Source organism: Columba livia, chromosome 18 (assembly GCF_036013475.1).
Source record: "Columba livia isolate bColLiv1 breed racing homer chromosome 18, bColLiv1.pat.W.v2, whole genome shotgun sequence".
Classification (NCBI taxonomy): Eukaryota; Metazoa; Chordata; class Aves; order Columbiformes; family Columbidae; genus Columba; species Columba livia.
Genome location: NC_088619.1, coordinates 13,785,299 through 13,800,011, shown reverse-complemented (window position 1 = coordinate 13,800,011; position 14,713 = coordinate 13,785,299). Strand labels below are relative to the sequence as shown.

Sequence of the window (14,713 nt, the reverse complement as noted above, 5' to 3'; positions counted from 1 at the left end):
TGAAGGGAAATGCTGGCCAGGCTGGGAGACAATGACAAGTGCCAGGAACCCCGGGTGCCCTTTCTGGCCACTTTGAAGTTCATTCAGATGGTACAAAGCTCCGTTTTGCTCTGTTGGGGAAAAAAAAAAGGGGGAGGAAGGGAATGAGGCGTGAAAGTGTGACAGAGTGTGACAGAGTGTGACAGAGTGTGACAGAGTGTGACAGAGTGTGACAGAGTGTGACAGAGCCACTGAAAGGGAGCAGGTCCCTGCGAACAAACAGGGAAACCGGGCACTGGGGGGAGAAACACGTTATCAAAGAGACCGACAAAAAGGCCTCCTATGGCCGCTCTGCTTTATTACATCTACAAACTGAGCAGATGCACATGTAGTTCAGGGAACAACTGTCTATACAGGGAAAATGGAAACCATGTTTATACCGCAGCGTGGAACCCCAGCTGTCCAGTAGGAATCGCTAACCGTGGAGAAGACTTCAGAGAAAATACAGTACATGGCTACTGTGGCACTAGAGAGTTGGTCTCCAGTGTCAGTGCAACTGTCACCAACAACGTTCATCCCACACACCTGCAGGAGGCCAAGACCCGGGCTGGTGCTCCCTCCTGCGCTAAGAGCGCTGCGGAGAACAGCGACGGGGCTGCAGCAGCATCCGGACCATGGGGGTCCCTGTGAAGAAACGCTTTTCCTGCATGACTCTTCCTCACTGTAACTACTGATGTTAATTATATGTAGCAAAATTAAAACGCAGAGCTTGGGGCAGAAACACACTCCATATGTATCCATTAATAGATAACCATGTTCTTTGTTAAGAGGATTCCAGCAACTGAAAACGATACAAGTGCAGCAAACCAAAAGGTTCACGGGAAAAGCCTATGTGAACTGTTTAAGTGATCTTAGGAGCTCTTCTTCGCTTACTTTCCAGCCATCTATGCCCAGAATTATCCGCAGCACTAACCCCCGTCAGCAAAAAGCAGAGAGAAGTCTTGTCCTGTGCAGCACTGAACTATTGGTAAAACTGAATCGGATTGCATCTTGCTGCGAGAATTCAGGCAGCCAGACTCAAGTTATCTCCGAAGGAAAGAACTGAAGTTAAAAATAGGTATAGAAACAAAAGTCCTTCACAGAAAGCACATATGGATAATTTCCCCCTTAATTCTCTATTCATTATTTCCATGCAAGAAACCCTGAATTTTACCTCTGACCTGGCTTCTGTAGTCATGAAGACCACAAACAGGCCTTACACTCCTCCAAAAGGTGAAACTGGCATGTGAAACAGCAATTTTCTATTTATACCTAACGTTCCTACAGATAAAATCTCTCCAGGGCCACCAAGGCTTTCTCACACGTTCTGCCCAGGTTCATCAGGAAAGAGGCGCAGCGGCTGCTCACCGCCCCAGCGGCCCAGAATGGCTCATCTCTTCCCACCTGGAAAATAAACACAAGAGGATTAAAACACTGAACCCTGTGAGGTGCAGGGCACCGCTTCCCGTCCGCAGATGTGGCTGCGGAGAGATCTCCACACTCAGTGCTCAGTTGCGTAGGTCTAAGAGCACTCCTGGGGGAGAGGAACGGTGAAAACACTGGAGCGGGGACTTCACCCTACACGTTATTATAACAACGCGCACGTCAGAGCACGTCATTAAGCTTTCATACCAGCTGTTAGTGGGTAACCTGCACAGTTAGGCAAGATGTTATTTCCAACTTCATCCAGATCATCTTTACTTAGGAAAGGAAGTTCTGTACTTAAGTGGAATGCTTCCAGCACGCTGGAAATGAGCGGCATCGGTATCCCAGGAGCAGCCCAAACCAGAGCAGAGGGCGCACCGGGCGCTTGCGGCCGTCGGCGTCCGCCCCGCCGCGCTGCCTGCAGCCCACAGCATCTTCCAGAACCAAACCATCAAATTAGCGTGCAGGAAGGTAACACTGGCATTATTAGCCAGGGAATTCCATACCGTTCTTCCTAGTTTTATGGTTGTTAAGGGGGTTGATTGAACTTTTTTTTCTCCCCTCCCCTCCTGTTTTCTTTGCCACTGCATCAAGAAGTGAATATTGTCAATTGTTTAACTCGAGAACCATTCTTCTAGTTACTTATTTTGTATGAATTCTCATACCAAAGTACACATGAGCTATTGGTTCGGAGACTAAAAACAAGGTTGCAGTTTTCCGATCAGGATAAACCAAGAAAAAATTAATAACGGAAACTTGGTTTCCATCTCAACCATGGAAAACCACTCCTGTTTCACAGTGAAGATTAGAAACAGAAAGACCAACTCAAAATATCCAGAGAAAGGAAAGTACTAGGACAGGCTACACCAGCAAAGGAAGAACCACGACAAGGCTCAGCAGGCGACACGGGCCCCCCCCCCCCCTCCTCCTCCTCACCCGGCAGCTTCAGCCACTTGGGCACCTTCCCAGGGACGCCCCTGGGCACGCGGGGCGCTGCGCGCGCGCCCGCCGGCTCCGCCTCCTCCTCTGTCCCGCCGTCTCTTCCCAGTTCTGGCCCAGACAGGGACGGAACTGCTGATTCCACAGATGGCGAGGCAGGAGGAACTACCGATGTGGACAAACATCTGAGGAAGAAAGTAAGCACGTAGAATTAAGTTTCACTTTTGCGTAACAGCCCCTTGGACCACCGCCATCTTTAAACTTTTTGAGTGAGACTGAAAAGGCTCTTCTTTTTATGGTAAAAGCTCTAGGATTTATTTGATTAGTCACTGAAATCCCACTTTGCAAAGAAGGACTCGCAAGGCTGTGAAGTCAAATGAAGCAGCAAATTAAGCGTAGTATCTTCAGAACACATTTCTTTGTATTAAGATGGGCTCATTTCATGCTGCCCATCTCTGAAATATCCATTTGCAACTCTATTCAGTCCCAACGTACCTGGCTGCTAATAAATCAGCCGCAGAAGGGGAAACTGCAGAGCTCAGCAGGTCCGATTTCAGGTAACAATCTGTTTAAAAATGAAACCCAAACATCTGTCTGGTAACACAGAGACATGAGGCACCCCAGAACCCCCCAGCGCTGGGCTCAGCCACCGCCTGCCGCCCGCGGCAGCGAATCGGCACCACCTCCCACCGACAAAGGACACCTCTGCACTCTCACTGTTCCTTTCACAACTCAAGGTGCTCTATTCCATCACTGCGACCTTGAGATTTTGACATTATCTCTCAGTCCTCACCGCATCTCAGAAACCTTTCTGGGAAGCCAGAGCATGCTTTGATCTTTGGGAGAAACAGAGACTCTAAGCACAAGCTGGAGGTGTTGGAGAAGCAAAGACTGAGATCTGTGCTCCCATCTCCAGCCAGCCCACTACAACAGGTCTGTAAAAGTGTTTCATAGTAATTTGTCCAGTTAACATTTTGAACAATTAAGTTTCCTTCTAGAGAGTCATTTTTCTATCATTCTTGCCCCCATAGTACACAACTCGTTCTCCAGAGCCCAGCCGATGTCCTAAGAAAGGCCGCACCTCCACCCGAGCCCAGGCATCTCACCAAGCTGCCTCTCAAGAGCTCCGTCCACTCGGAATGTGAACACTGACCAGCTTTCTCAAGGACGGCTTATCTTTTGTCAGAAGAACTCTGAACAAAAGGATGCAATTCTTCTGGGTCTACTATAGGGGCTACACAGTCTGCCGAAGAAGAGAGGAAATTCCACTCACCCCTGCACTGCTCAGACCCGAAATGAACGACAGCAGTCGGAAAGAGTTTAGCCTGCGGCAAAAGGGAGAAGAAGAGATCACTGATTGTATTATAGATGCTTTCACAGTTCACCGTGAACATTAGAGACAGGTTAGACAGCTACGGGTAACCTCACGGAGCCTGAGCTGAGGTCACTGAACCGGCCGTAACTCAGAGAAGGCCCCATTTGTGCAGAGCACAGAGCACTCGGAGCAAGACACGCAGCGAAATCCTACAATCGGTTCTGCTCCAGACGGAGACAAGTGCTGAGAACCTGCCGTTTGTGTTCCTCCGTCCCCGCAGCTCGGGCAGGTCTATTTCACTCACGTTCCTGCTGAAAGAACAGTGGAAGTGTCCACATTCTAGTCAGCAGGCCTGGTTCCCAATTTAACCTGTTAGCAGATCCGTCACACTGCTTTGTGCCCCAGGCTCCCCGGCGGCGGGGTGAGCGCCCCAGCGAGGCGGCTGCCACCCAAGTGTGACGGACCAGGGAGTGTCTGCCTTGGTGCCGTTCGCTTGTTCTTCTCTGGTTTCAAACAGCAATAAATCGAAATGTTGAAGCTTCTGACAGCTTATGTTGACAACAGCCATTCCCACCATCTTCTCCTTTCACTGCTTTACACTCAGTTTTTTATGTCATGGCCAAATAGCTTTATTCATCTACCTCTGCATAAATAAATACTCAGTAAAATTCAATACTAAATATGTTCAACATACTAACACATTAAAACATGTGATACTGTTGAGAAGTACTTTGCCAGTAGCTCAAACGGCTACCTGCTGAATGAACTGAAAACGTAACAGGAAAGAAATGATTTTCAACTAGTCCTAAGTAATATGTAGGATCAGATTCAAGCCAGTAAGAAACAGTGATTACAATGTAAAAGAATTCAACGCCGTAAGAAATGAAAACGTACGAACAACTAGCACAAATGCTCTATTTTAGAAAGAGAGTTAACAAAATTAAGCATGCTGATTAGATACCTAGGAGTCAGAGGAAATGGAAGTAAAATCCCCAGCTACTGACTAAACATACTTGGAAAAAAAGCGTCTTAGAAACGCTGCGCAGCCCCAACCGAGAGGAGCAAGCAGGGGAGCCAGCGCCAAAGCGAACCAGCGAGTGTCACCTACCCGTGACAAAACCCGACAGAGCCCCTCCGCCCCACCTGCTCCGCCCGCGCGGGCCGCGCCGCTGCCTCACCACGGCCGCCCTCACCGGGCGCGGGCCGTGCCGCTGCCTCACCACGGCCGCCCTCACCGGGCGCGGGCCGCGCCGCTGCCTCACCACGGCCGCCCTCACTGGGCGCGGGCCACGCCGCTGCCTCACCACGGCCGCCCTCACCGGGCGCGGGCCACGCCGCTGCCTCACCACGGCCGCCCTCACCGGGCGCGGGCCGTGCCGCTGCCTCACCACAGCCGCCCTCACCGGGCGCGGGCCATGCCGCTGCCTCACCACGGCCGCCCTCACTGGGCGCGGGCCACGCCGCTGCCTCACCACGGCCGCCCTCACCGGGCGCGGGCCGTGCCGCCGCTGCCTCACCACGGCCGCCCTCACCGGGCGCGGGCCGCGCCGCTGCCTCACCACGGCCGCCCTCACCGGGCGCGGGCCGCGCCGCTGCCTCACCACGGCCGCCCTCACCGGGCGCGGGCCGCGCCGCTGCCTCACCACGGCCGCCCTCACCGGGCGCGGGCCGCGCCGCGCCGGGCCGAGCGGCTGCGGCAGCCAGGAGCTGCCCGGTCACGGTGCGACCGCGCAGCCCCGAGAAACCGGAGCAGCATTAAAAACGGCGCTGCAACCAAGCGGCACGTGAAAAGCCTCCGCACCACCGTGCCCAGACGGCGCGTCCGAGCGCGCTCGAGGGACTGCAGAGAACAGATCTGAAACCAAGCTTTGTGCGAAGAACAGACACCGCTGCAAGCACGGGTTTGTCTTTCTAAAAGGGTTTGAAGGTGAAACGCAGAAGATTAATACAATAGGGTGTAACCAGCTGTACCAGCAAGGATGCTGAAAGAAAAACATCACACTTATTGCTGAAATTAACATGCCAGTATAATACTACATAAGGAAAAGCTAGCTGAAACAATCATTTTAAGCTAAGAGACAGGTAAATAAACCAAATCACCATAGCATAAAAGAGGTTAAGTGCAGAAACTGAACGGAAAACATTGATTAATGGTCTACATTTACCCTGGCAAACCAACAGCACTGAATTTCACACTTGATCCAGTAAATACACAGATAACAGGGCGCGCACGTCCTCGTCCTGCGAAGGTGCAGCACGGGACCCCTGCCAGCCCGCCTGCCCAGCCCCCCGAGCGCCGCGGCCCCGCACCGCGGCCACGCCGGACAACGGCCCGGCCTGACGCCGCGCGGCCGCTGCGGACCCCGCGCTTCACCGGGGCTCTGCCGATCGCTGCCTAGTACAGAGACCGACAAAACCAAACAGCTTCACCTGCCTTCTGACTACAAACTTCACATTAGCATGTGGTACCACAGATTTTCTGACATTAATCCAAAGGCTGTAGGAAACCATCACATCAGACTGAAGCGGGACACATCAACCAATGTGCTCCAAGTCTCATCTCCTGCTCAAGTGGTCCTCGAACTGACATTTTAGCAGAATTCATTATTTATTATGTCTTTTAACATTTCATTCCTCAATCAACAGGGCCTAAGGTTGCCTGCTCCAGTCACAAAGACGGCTCTCCATAAACTTTTTTAATTAAAAAGTACCAGACACGGTTTAGAAACCCCAGAGAAAACTCTTGCAGGAGCTTTGATGTTTCCGCTGCATTCGTCTGAAGGGATTCCTCTATTTACGAAATGGGTGCCTTAAAAAGCCACCCCCCCAACACACATACACTCGAGCCCTTTTACACACAACATCCTTTTCATGCCAGCTGCAAGTTGGAAAATGAGGTTTTTGTAGTGTGTTAGTGTTGGAATTTTTTAATAACCTCCCCTCTCTTTTTTTCCTCTCCCGACCAATTATCTTGGTAAATAATTAACATTCTGCAGGAGATAAGTAAGCACAGCATCTCGAGCTCAAAGCCCTTTAGTTCAAAGCCCTGCCCTTTTCGTTTCCCGCTGCCGCCACCAGAACTTCCTTGTCAATCAGGCTCTGGGCACACACATCAAAGCCGCGGGTGGGAACGGCCCCAAGGGGTCACAGAAAACCCATGGCAGGGCCTGCGTGAGGCACAAAGGGAAAAGGGAGCAGAGAGGCAGCCCGAGAGCCAGACAGACACACAGACTGTCCCCAGGACGAACCTCTACCCACGGACTCACAGGCACACAAATAGCCCTAGTTCTAAGCTCCGGGATCAGCCTCCACAACCACCTCCCACTGCTGGCAAAACATCAGTCCAAATGTTTCAGTTCCAAATCTTTTAACTGAAAGAAACTCGCAGGAACCAGAGAGCAGCTCACGGGACACAGCACGCGCCCTGCTCACAGCTCCACCCGCGGCCCCCGGGGCCAGCCAACACAGCCCCCTCCGGCCAAATTCACACCCCGTGAGCTCTGCTCCCTCAGCTGGGACTGCGGGCTCATCCGTGCGGCCTCTGCCTGGCTCCCCCCGTGCGGGGCCGCGGCGCCGGGCACGGGACGCAGCGCCCCCGCCGCCCCAGGGGCTCTCCCCAGTCACTGGCAGCACATCAGCTGCCTGAGAGGTTTTGTAACACCAAAGTATTCAAATCGGCACCAATGTCACATGAAAAAAGAGCCAGTGGAATGATCCCACTGGCCAAGGAATGTCTTGGCATAAAGATGAGAAGGCTTTAATAGCTGCAGCCCAGGAAAACATACAAACCCAAAACTGGAGCCTTTATTATTGTCTATCACTGCTAAGAATGCAAGGATCGAACACTGGGCAGACCATCACCTGAAACCTACATTCTCAAGTCAGCTGGTATTCCCTCGTTTGCAGTTGTTCTAATGCATGTATCGTTTTCTCTAAAGGAACAACTCTGCAGTTCTTAACCTCACTGCATAGAATTCTTGTAAGAATATCCTGTGAATTAAAACAGACTTAGAAACCTCTCAGGGTCACACTGAGCCTGTCAGATCGACCAGAAGGATCACAGGCTGTTTGAAACAAATATTCAAGAACTCCATTCAGCTTTATGCAAAGAATTACTACAACACGAGTGAGTCACCAGTGAGCTGCTCTACTCCAACATCCAGCGTTTATCTTCCTTGCTGCGTGGACTTCCAGCCAAAGATACAAACGCCATTCTGACTGGGAAAATAGATGCTATTAATCTGTCAAATTACAATGTTAAAGTCACACTGCGCAAGGCATCTTTACAAGATACAGTTAGATTGTTTTTATTGCAACAGCACCTAGGAATCTCATTGAAAATGCTGTTCCATTGTGCAGTTTTATATATGTATATATATATAATGAGCAGCAACGTGCAATATAAATAAAAATGTAAGCAAGTATGACACTTGGGGGTTTTTGTGTGTGGTTGGTTGATTGTTTTTTGTACAGGTGAAAAACAGAGACGTAAAGCGATTAGTTAACTTATCGAAGGTCACAGAGGAGGCCAGCAGCAGCAATGAGAACCGTGTGTCAGTCTCCAGAGGCCACCCAAGGCCTTCAGCACAGGACAACTTTCTTCTGAAGGGATCGGAAAGCCACCGATGAGGCGAGGAACGGAGGGAGCCAGCGTGCTGCTTGCTGCCCTCCCCACGTAAGGACTGTCGCTGCAAACAAACACCCCTCAGGTTTTAAAAGATCTAAATAACACAGCTTTGCCAATTTACTTAGCTACAGTTGCCGAAGCTCAAATGAACGCTTTCGGTTCCTGACACGCGAAGAGCAGCCTGCTCCTCGTGAAGCCGCATTCAGCCTGCGGCCGCGGCGCTGCAGGTCCCGTCCCCGGCGCGGAGCCGCGGTTTGCGACAGCGGGGCACCGGCGGCGCGGCGCGGGGCTGGGCTGCTGCCTCCCGCCTCCCGCGGCAAACACGTCTACCTGGAACAACAGTCCCCTGGAGTCCAGCTGCGACACATGAGAGAAACACTTCTGCTTTGTCTTACTGCATGTTTTAGTAACTTGTTCTCTAGAGCACAGAAAATATTTCAGGCAGAACTCTCCCCAAATAACATCCCGATACCTCCTTCTTCACTGGGTCTCTCCAGACACACACATTCAGAAAATCCTAGAACAGAGTACTGCAAAATCCACACATTATGAGCACGGTTGTTCTGCTCTCTGACGGGGCGACGCCTTCAGAGCCGGCAGCCGCTGCTGCCTACGGGGAACGTGCAGCTGCCAGAATGAGAAGCATTCTTTCCGTTACATGATCTACAAAGATTAGAGTGCCACAGGTCTGCTGGTAGTTTGATGTTAAAAGATGAATAAGAAAAAAAGCACTTCAAAGGAACACGAGTGTGGAAGGCGAAACCCAAGCCACCAATATGAAATACTGCACAGTACACACACCCCAAACATATAAACCAGCTCTTGGAAAATTCAACCGGAAAGCCAGTGGATCAAAAGCTTCCCCGGCAAGGCTGCAAAGCATTGCTGAAACAGAAATAAACACTACCGTCACGGAGAAAGGGGCAAACCGACCAAGCGGCTCATGTTTATAACCTGAGAACAAAGCGGCTCAATGTGGACGGCAACTGCCCCAGCAGACGAATATTCCACAGCGTGCAGGTCTGGTCCCGCCAGAGCAGGGGACCTTTCCAATTCATAGGGCAAAGATAAGATGTGGAAGCGCTGTTCTGAGCAGGAAGCCAGGTATGAAGAGCATTCATTGAGCCGCTGGGCTGCGACCAGAAGGATCCGGCCTCTGAAGCTGACAGCAGAACAGGGCGCGTTTTTGGCAGAATTTCCCCCCAGCTCAGCCACACAGACCGGTCCCACCGGGCCCGCCGCACCCAGCGCGGGCACCGAGCACGGGCACCGAGCGCGGGCGGCCTGTGTGGGCACCGAGCGTGGGCACCGAGCGCGGGCACCAAGAGTGGGCACCGAGCGCGGGCGGCCTGTGTGGGCACCGAGCGTGGGCACCGAGCGCGGGCACCGAGCGTGGGCACCGAGCGCGGGCGGCCTGTGTGGGCACCGAGCGCGGGCACCGAGCGCGGGCGGCCTGTGTGGGCAGAGCGCTACCAAGTCCAGTCAGACGAGAGAATCCCGAACGGGTACCTAAGGGCTAAGGCTTCATACAGAGCAGGGAGTGCCATCCTCTGGGCTGAATGATTTTCACCGTTAATTGCAATTTTCTTTGCTAGCGAGTGGAATAACCACAAGGCCCGCCACTGGGAAGACCTCCGACAGACTGACTCTGCTGAAGTAGTTTCTGAAATGGCACTAATTCTATTGCCGAAAGCAGAGAACACTTCACGCTGCTCAGCTCATAGCCGGCCCCCCTGAACCAGCGTGCCAGAGGCACTGCCCAAGCTGCCAGTAACAAGCTGGACATGGAAACAGAACCAAAGGCAAGGGAGGAACAAACAGCTCCCCTGGATTCCTGCCCCGCGGTACGGGCCAGAGGAAACACGCGTGCACCCTGAGACCTGATCGGAAGATATAAATATTTATGTGGAAGGCTGTGTACCCCTTCAGCTCCTCTGCAGACAGATGAGGGCTGCCCGGACTTTTCCAGTGTCTGGAACTCTCACCTTCTGCTAACTCTTTCCTAGCATTAACTCAGCAATCGATGACTTTTTCCACTACTACAGCCCACAAACGCCCCACACCAGTGCCTGTTTCGGGGAGGAGAAATAAGCTAAAGAACAACTTTGGAAAGCTCAGCTAGCCTGGAAAAACACAACAAGCAACCAGAGCTATAAGGAATCCAAAGCCAAGTCCTACAAGAGGGAACTCTGCAGCTGATGAGCTCTGCAGAGCAGAACATTATCAAACACTTCAAGGGTCACGGGGATAAGGCAGCCAGCAAAAACAGCAATAACAAAAAAAACCCAAAGTGATGCCTTGAAGTCTTCATGGGTTCCAAAAACTCCATGTTGCTGCCCATCTGTGTGCTCACTTTACTGTAAATACACACGTTTTGGGAGAGTTCACTTCAGACAGTTCTTTCAGCCCAGGTACCTTGGCAAACAAGTTGACAACGTTAGTCTTTTTGTTTTTCCCCACTTTTGCTTGCAGCATAAAGGTTCTCCCTTCATTGTGAGCCATCGGATTTAATGAACGTGGTTCCAATCTTATCAGCTTGAATGGAGTGAGAGGGGGGAGAAGAAGTGTGGGTAAGATGGTACTCCGGCACCTGCAGTGACTCCTGTTACCGGCTTCAGCACAGATTTCAGTCGTTGATGAACACTTCTGTGCTCAGACGTGCTCATGTTACTGGCTCAGGCCCCACGCGCTTTCCTCAGGGCAAGCGGCCCCAGGCCACCGGCTCAGGTCGCGCCACCGGGGCAGCGCTGCACCGCGCACCCTCGCCGGGGGACGTGGTGCCACCAGGAATCACGGAGCGAGGCCCGAAAGAGCCGGACTGGCAGTGGCCAGTGTCCGGAGCACTGTGCCCGGGCTCTGCCTCCGACCCACTGCGCAGAGACCACAAGTTTCCACAAAAGCCTTTTGAATTTCATCACGAGAACGCCCATGTTCTTGGAGGATGCTGCTGGAATTCCCTGTGCACCAAGGCACTTCTCAAAAGAGAAAACAGAAAGCAATTAAGTAGTCTATGACCAAACTGAAGGGAATAAATAATTGGATGCTTCTCTGCCACAGTCCTGTTTAAAGGTAACGGCAGTCCGCTTCGTTCAGACGGACAGTGTCATGTACTTTGAGAAGACACGAGGCACCCTAGAAAACCAAGAATGCCCTGCGCAAAGCCAGAAGCCAACCCTCTACTCCTTTACTCTCTGGTTTTCTCAGCTCTCATTCCCTGCCTCTCAGGAGTTTAGGCACAGCATTTGGGGAACAAGCAACGAGGAAGTCCTTGAGAGCAAAAAGAGAATAAACCACTTTAAAAAAAAATGAAAAGCCGTTATAGAACACGGTAATTCACAAAATCTCATGTTCAAAAGGTAGAAATCTAAGACTCACAGAATTTCAATTATAGCTCACAGTTACCACTGAGATAATTAGATTTCAGTGCAATCTTCCTTGTGATTGCCTTCACTTCCTCTTGAGAGTCACTTTATTCCCAAACAACGAACGCTCCAGAGGTGTATGAAGCACCTGCAGTCTACCTAGATTTTGTCCGTTATCTCCTGCTCGGATGTGGATGAGAGCGCGAACAGACTGATAACGAGAAAAATCCAGCAGGGCCGACACAACACGGCAGCTCCTGCTCCGAGCAGCCAGAGCAACCCCCGCCCCGGCGCGTCCAGAGGAAAACGCCCCTTCGGCCCGGCGAGCGCTCGGCCCGAGCACGGGAAGGCCCGGCCCCGAGCACGGGAAGGCCCGGCCCCGAGCACGGGAAGGCCCGGCCCCGAGCACGGGAACGCCGGCCCCGAGCACGGGAACGCCGGCCCCGAGCACGGGAACGCCGGCCCCGAGCACGGGAACGCCGGCCCCGAGCACGGGAACGCTGGCCCCGAGCACGGGAACGCTGGCCCCGAGCACGGGAACACTGGCCCCGAGCACGGGAACGCTGGCCCCGAGCACGGGAACACTGGCCCCGAGCACGGGAACACTGGCCCCGAGCACGGGAACGCTCGCCCCGAGCACGGGAACGCCCGCCCCGAGCAGGAGACTCGACAGCGCGGGACGGCCCTGGCTGCGGGCACAACTGGAAGAGGAAAAGGGATTCGCCCCGGCCACGGGGAACAAAGCTTCACCCAAAGCCTGGCCAGGGACCGGCACCAGCCCAGCGAGGAACAGCACGGGCAACCAGAACGGCACCATGCTCTCAGCAGGAATTGTTTTCTTCCTGTTTGATGCTTTATCCAAATAAACGTTTATAAACACAGAGTATCATTCCTGCCATAACAGCCCATCTTAAACAGAAAATAAGCAGTGCCAAAACCTGAAGCCCATGAGATTCTAGAGGAAAATGTAGCATATGGGGTGGGGAAGAATATCACTTCCTACAGAGACACTGAAAAGAAGGCAGTACATTTCGCAGGGACACAAAGGCTGAGACAGGAAATCTGGGAGCACATCCCAGCCAAATCTCGGAGAAAGACAGAAACCCACCCATTTTCCGCAGGAGACCTCAGCTGCTGAGAGCTGCTCAGACCACGCTTCGGGGTGATGAAAACAGCTTTCCAAAGAGCACGTTAGACAACGTGCGTGAAGGAGCTCTAGGTGAGGGATGTGCTCAGACGCGACAGCTCAGCACCACAGAACACAGACAGACAGCGGCAGAGAGGAGCACGTGTGCCACGGCAGACCGGCCTGCGCTGCTCACGGCGCTGTGCTTGCTTCCCTCGCCTCACAAACGCTAACTAGTGCGGAACACTTTTTATTATCTGCTGTTCCTCTGAATGTTTTCCAAATACATCATTACCAACGCAACTATAGCCAGCTTCCCCTCTGTGGGATTTCTCAGAAATCTGAAGACAAGATTTGTCCTTTGCATTTCCCATCATGATCACCATGTGTGCCTCGAGACTGTGCTTTGGGTGGCAGATGTGGGCGACATGGCACGAGTCACAGGAAGCTGGGGGAACTGCCTTCATGCCTGGATGGCAACAGCTCCTGGCACAAAGACACAAAGCGCTTTCCACCGGTATTTTCATTATTAATTAAAACATACACAGTGGCTTTGGGAGGAGAGGTCGCTGTTCTCCCCGCTCAGGGTGACGTGGCGCCTGGGCACCAGACGGCTGGGCACGCCGGGGCCCGGCAGAAACGGAGCACGGCAATTCCTGAACCGCAGCAGCAAGCAGGGCTGCGACCCCCAGGGCCCCAGGACTCCTGAGGAAGCGAAACCTGTCACACGCATGGCGACAACACGAGGAGCTCCAGCACCAACAAACCCGCCTCCAAAACTTCGACTTTCAGCAAACAGTTTCTAATGGGGTATCGGGGAGGGGAGAGACTTCCCGCTCTGAGCACAGAGATCCACACTTTGCTTCCCTGAACAGTTTAAAAGCAGCTGCACGCGTATCTCTTCCACACGGCTGGGTCAGAAAGCTGTGGAATTTGGAAAGCTCCATTACAAACACCACCAGAGGTGTGCTAATCCCCACCTAATTCACCTGAAGTTCTCTTCCTCCATCCCTCTCACTGTCCCAGCCCTCTGTTCCCCCAGGGGCATCGAAGGAGAACCCTCAGGGCAGTCTGCTCAGCCCTCCGCCCCACGAGCCAGCTGAGCGGTCGCTCTGCCCACGCCCGCCAGCTCCGACGGACAGCGCGCCTCGACGCGGCGAGCGCGGGGCAACGTCACGGGCAAAATCGCTCGGTCCGTCTCTCAACACGCGTGTGGTTTACACAGCCAAGAGCCTCTGGCCAGAGACTTCAAGACCACTTTGACATTTGCAAAACACCTCCGGGAATCTGGGTTTGAAAAACTGAATTTCAGCCTTCGAGAAAAGTTACACAGAGTCCATATTCCCCAATGTACAAGCTGGCCCAAAGTGCATTCTCACGTAGTGACTGCCAAAGAAGTCAGACCCTTGTCTCATAAGGCCTCTAGCTCCTGCTGCAGAAATGGAAAAGAGTTACCTGCCCGAATCCAGCGTCACACCTCCTGCTATACTGGTCCACTACAGATACAGCCAACTCACACCAGCTCAGCTCTTGTAATCACGTTTTAAGGTTAAATACAGCTCAGAGTCTGTAAAGCGCTGAGTGTATGTATGAAACAATGCGAAGCCCCCAACCCTGCCACAACGTGCCAGCGCGTATTGTTGCACAAGGTGGACCTCTTCTGGCGAAGAGCTTGTGCTCCAAAGCACCTGGGGTCATGAGTCCTGGCCAAGAAGAAGCCGACCGGGATCACAACATCATGCAGTTCATTTTAAAAGTAGCTAAAGCATACGGCAGGCGAAGGGGAGCAGCGAGGCACAGAAGCACAGGGCACACGAGTCCTTACCTCAAAGAGTGTCAAACTTTCGTTGTTCAGGATGACTCTGGGAGGTGCAATAACTGAAGTTAAAAAACAAGTTACA

At 52.7% G+C, this 14,713-nt stretch overlaps 1 protein-coding gene across 7 annotated transcripts in view; it reads right to left on the bottom strand.

The window, feature by feature from the left end:
* Positions 1 to 317: 317 nt before the first annotated feature.
* The window catches only part of ASPSCR1 (ASPSCR1 tether for SLC2A4, UBX domain containing), a 35,970-nt gene continuing 21,574 nt past the window's right edge, over positions 318 to 14,713 (bottom strand). For 4 of the 7 annotated variants that reach the window (XM_065034223.1, XM_065034220.1, XM_065034219.1 and 1 more), the window contains 5 exons: positions 14,638 to 14,690; positions 3,656 to 3,707; positions 2,878 to 2,947; positions 2,380 to 2,567; positions 318 to 1,422 (listed from right to left, as the gene is read on the bottom strand). In XM_065034223.1, coding sequence (XP_064890295.1) covers positions 1,409 to 1,422; positions 2,380 to 2,567; positions 2,878 to 2,947; positions 3,656 to 3,707; positions 14,638 to 14,690 — 377 coding nt within the window. In that variant the 3' untranslated portion in view covers positions 318 to 1,408. Of the gene's footprint in view, positions 1,423 to 2,379; positions 2,568 to 2,877; positions 2,948 to 3,655; positions 3,708 to 6,401; positions 8,988 to 14,637; positions 14,691 to 14,713 lie in introns of those variants that run through there. The other 3 variants (XR_010466872.1, XM_065034222.1, XM_065034225.1) reach the window with 3 other exon arrangements.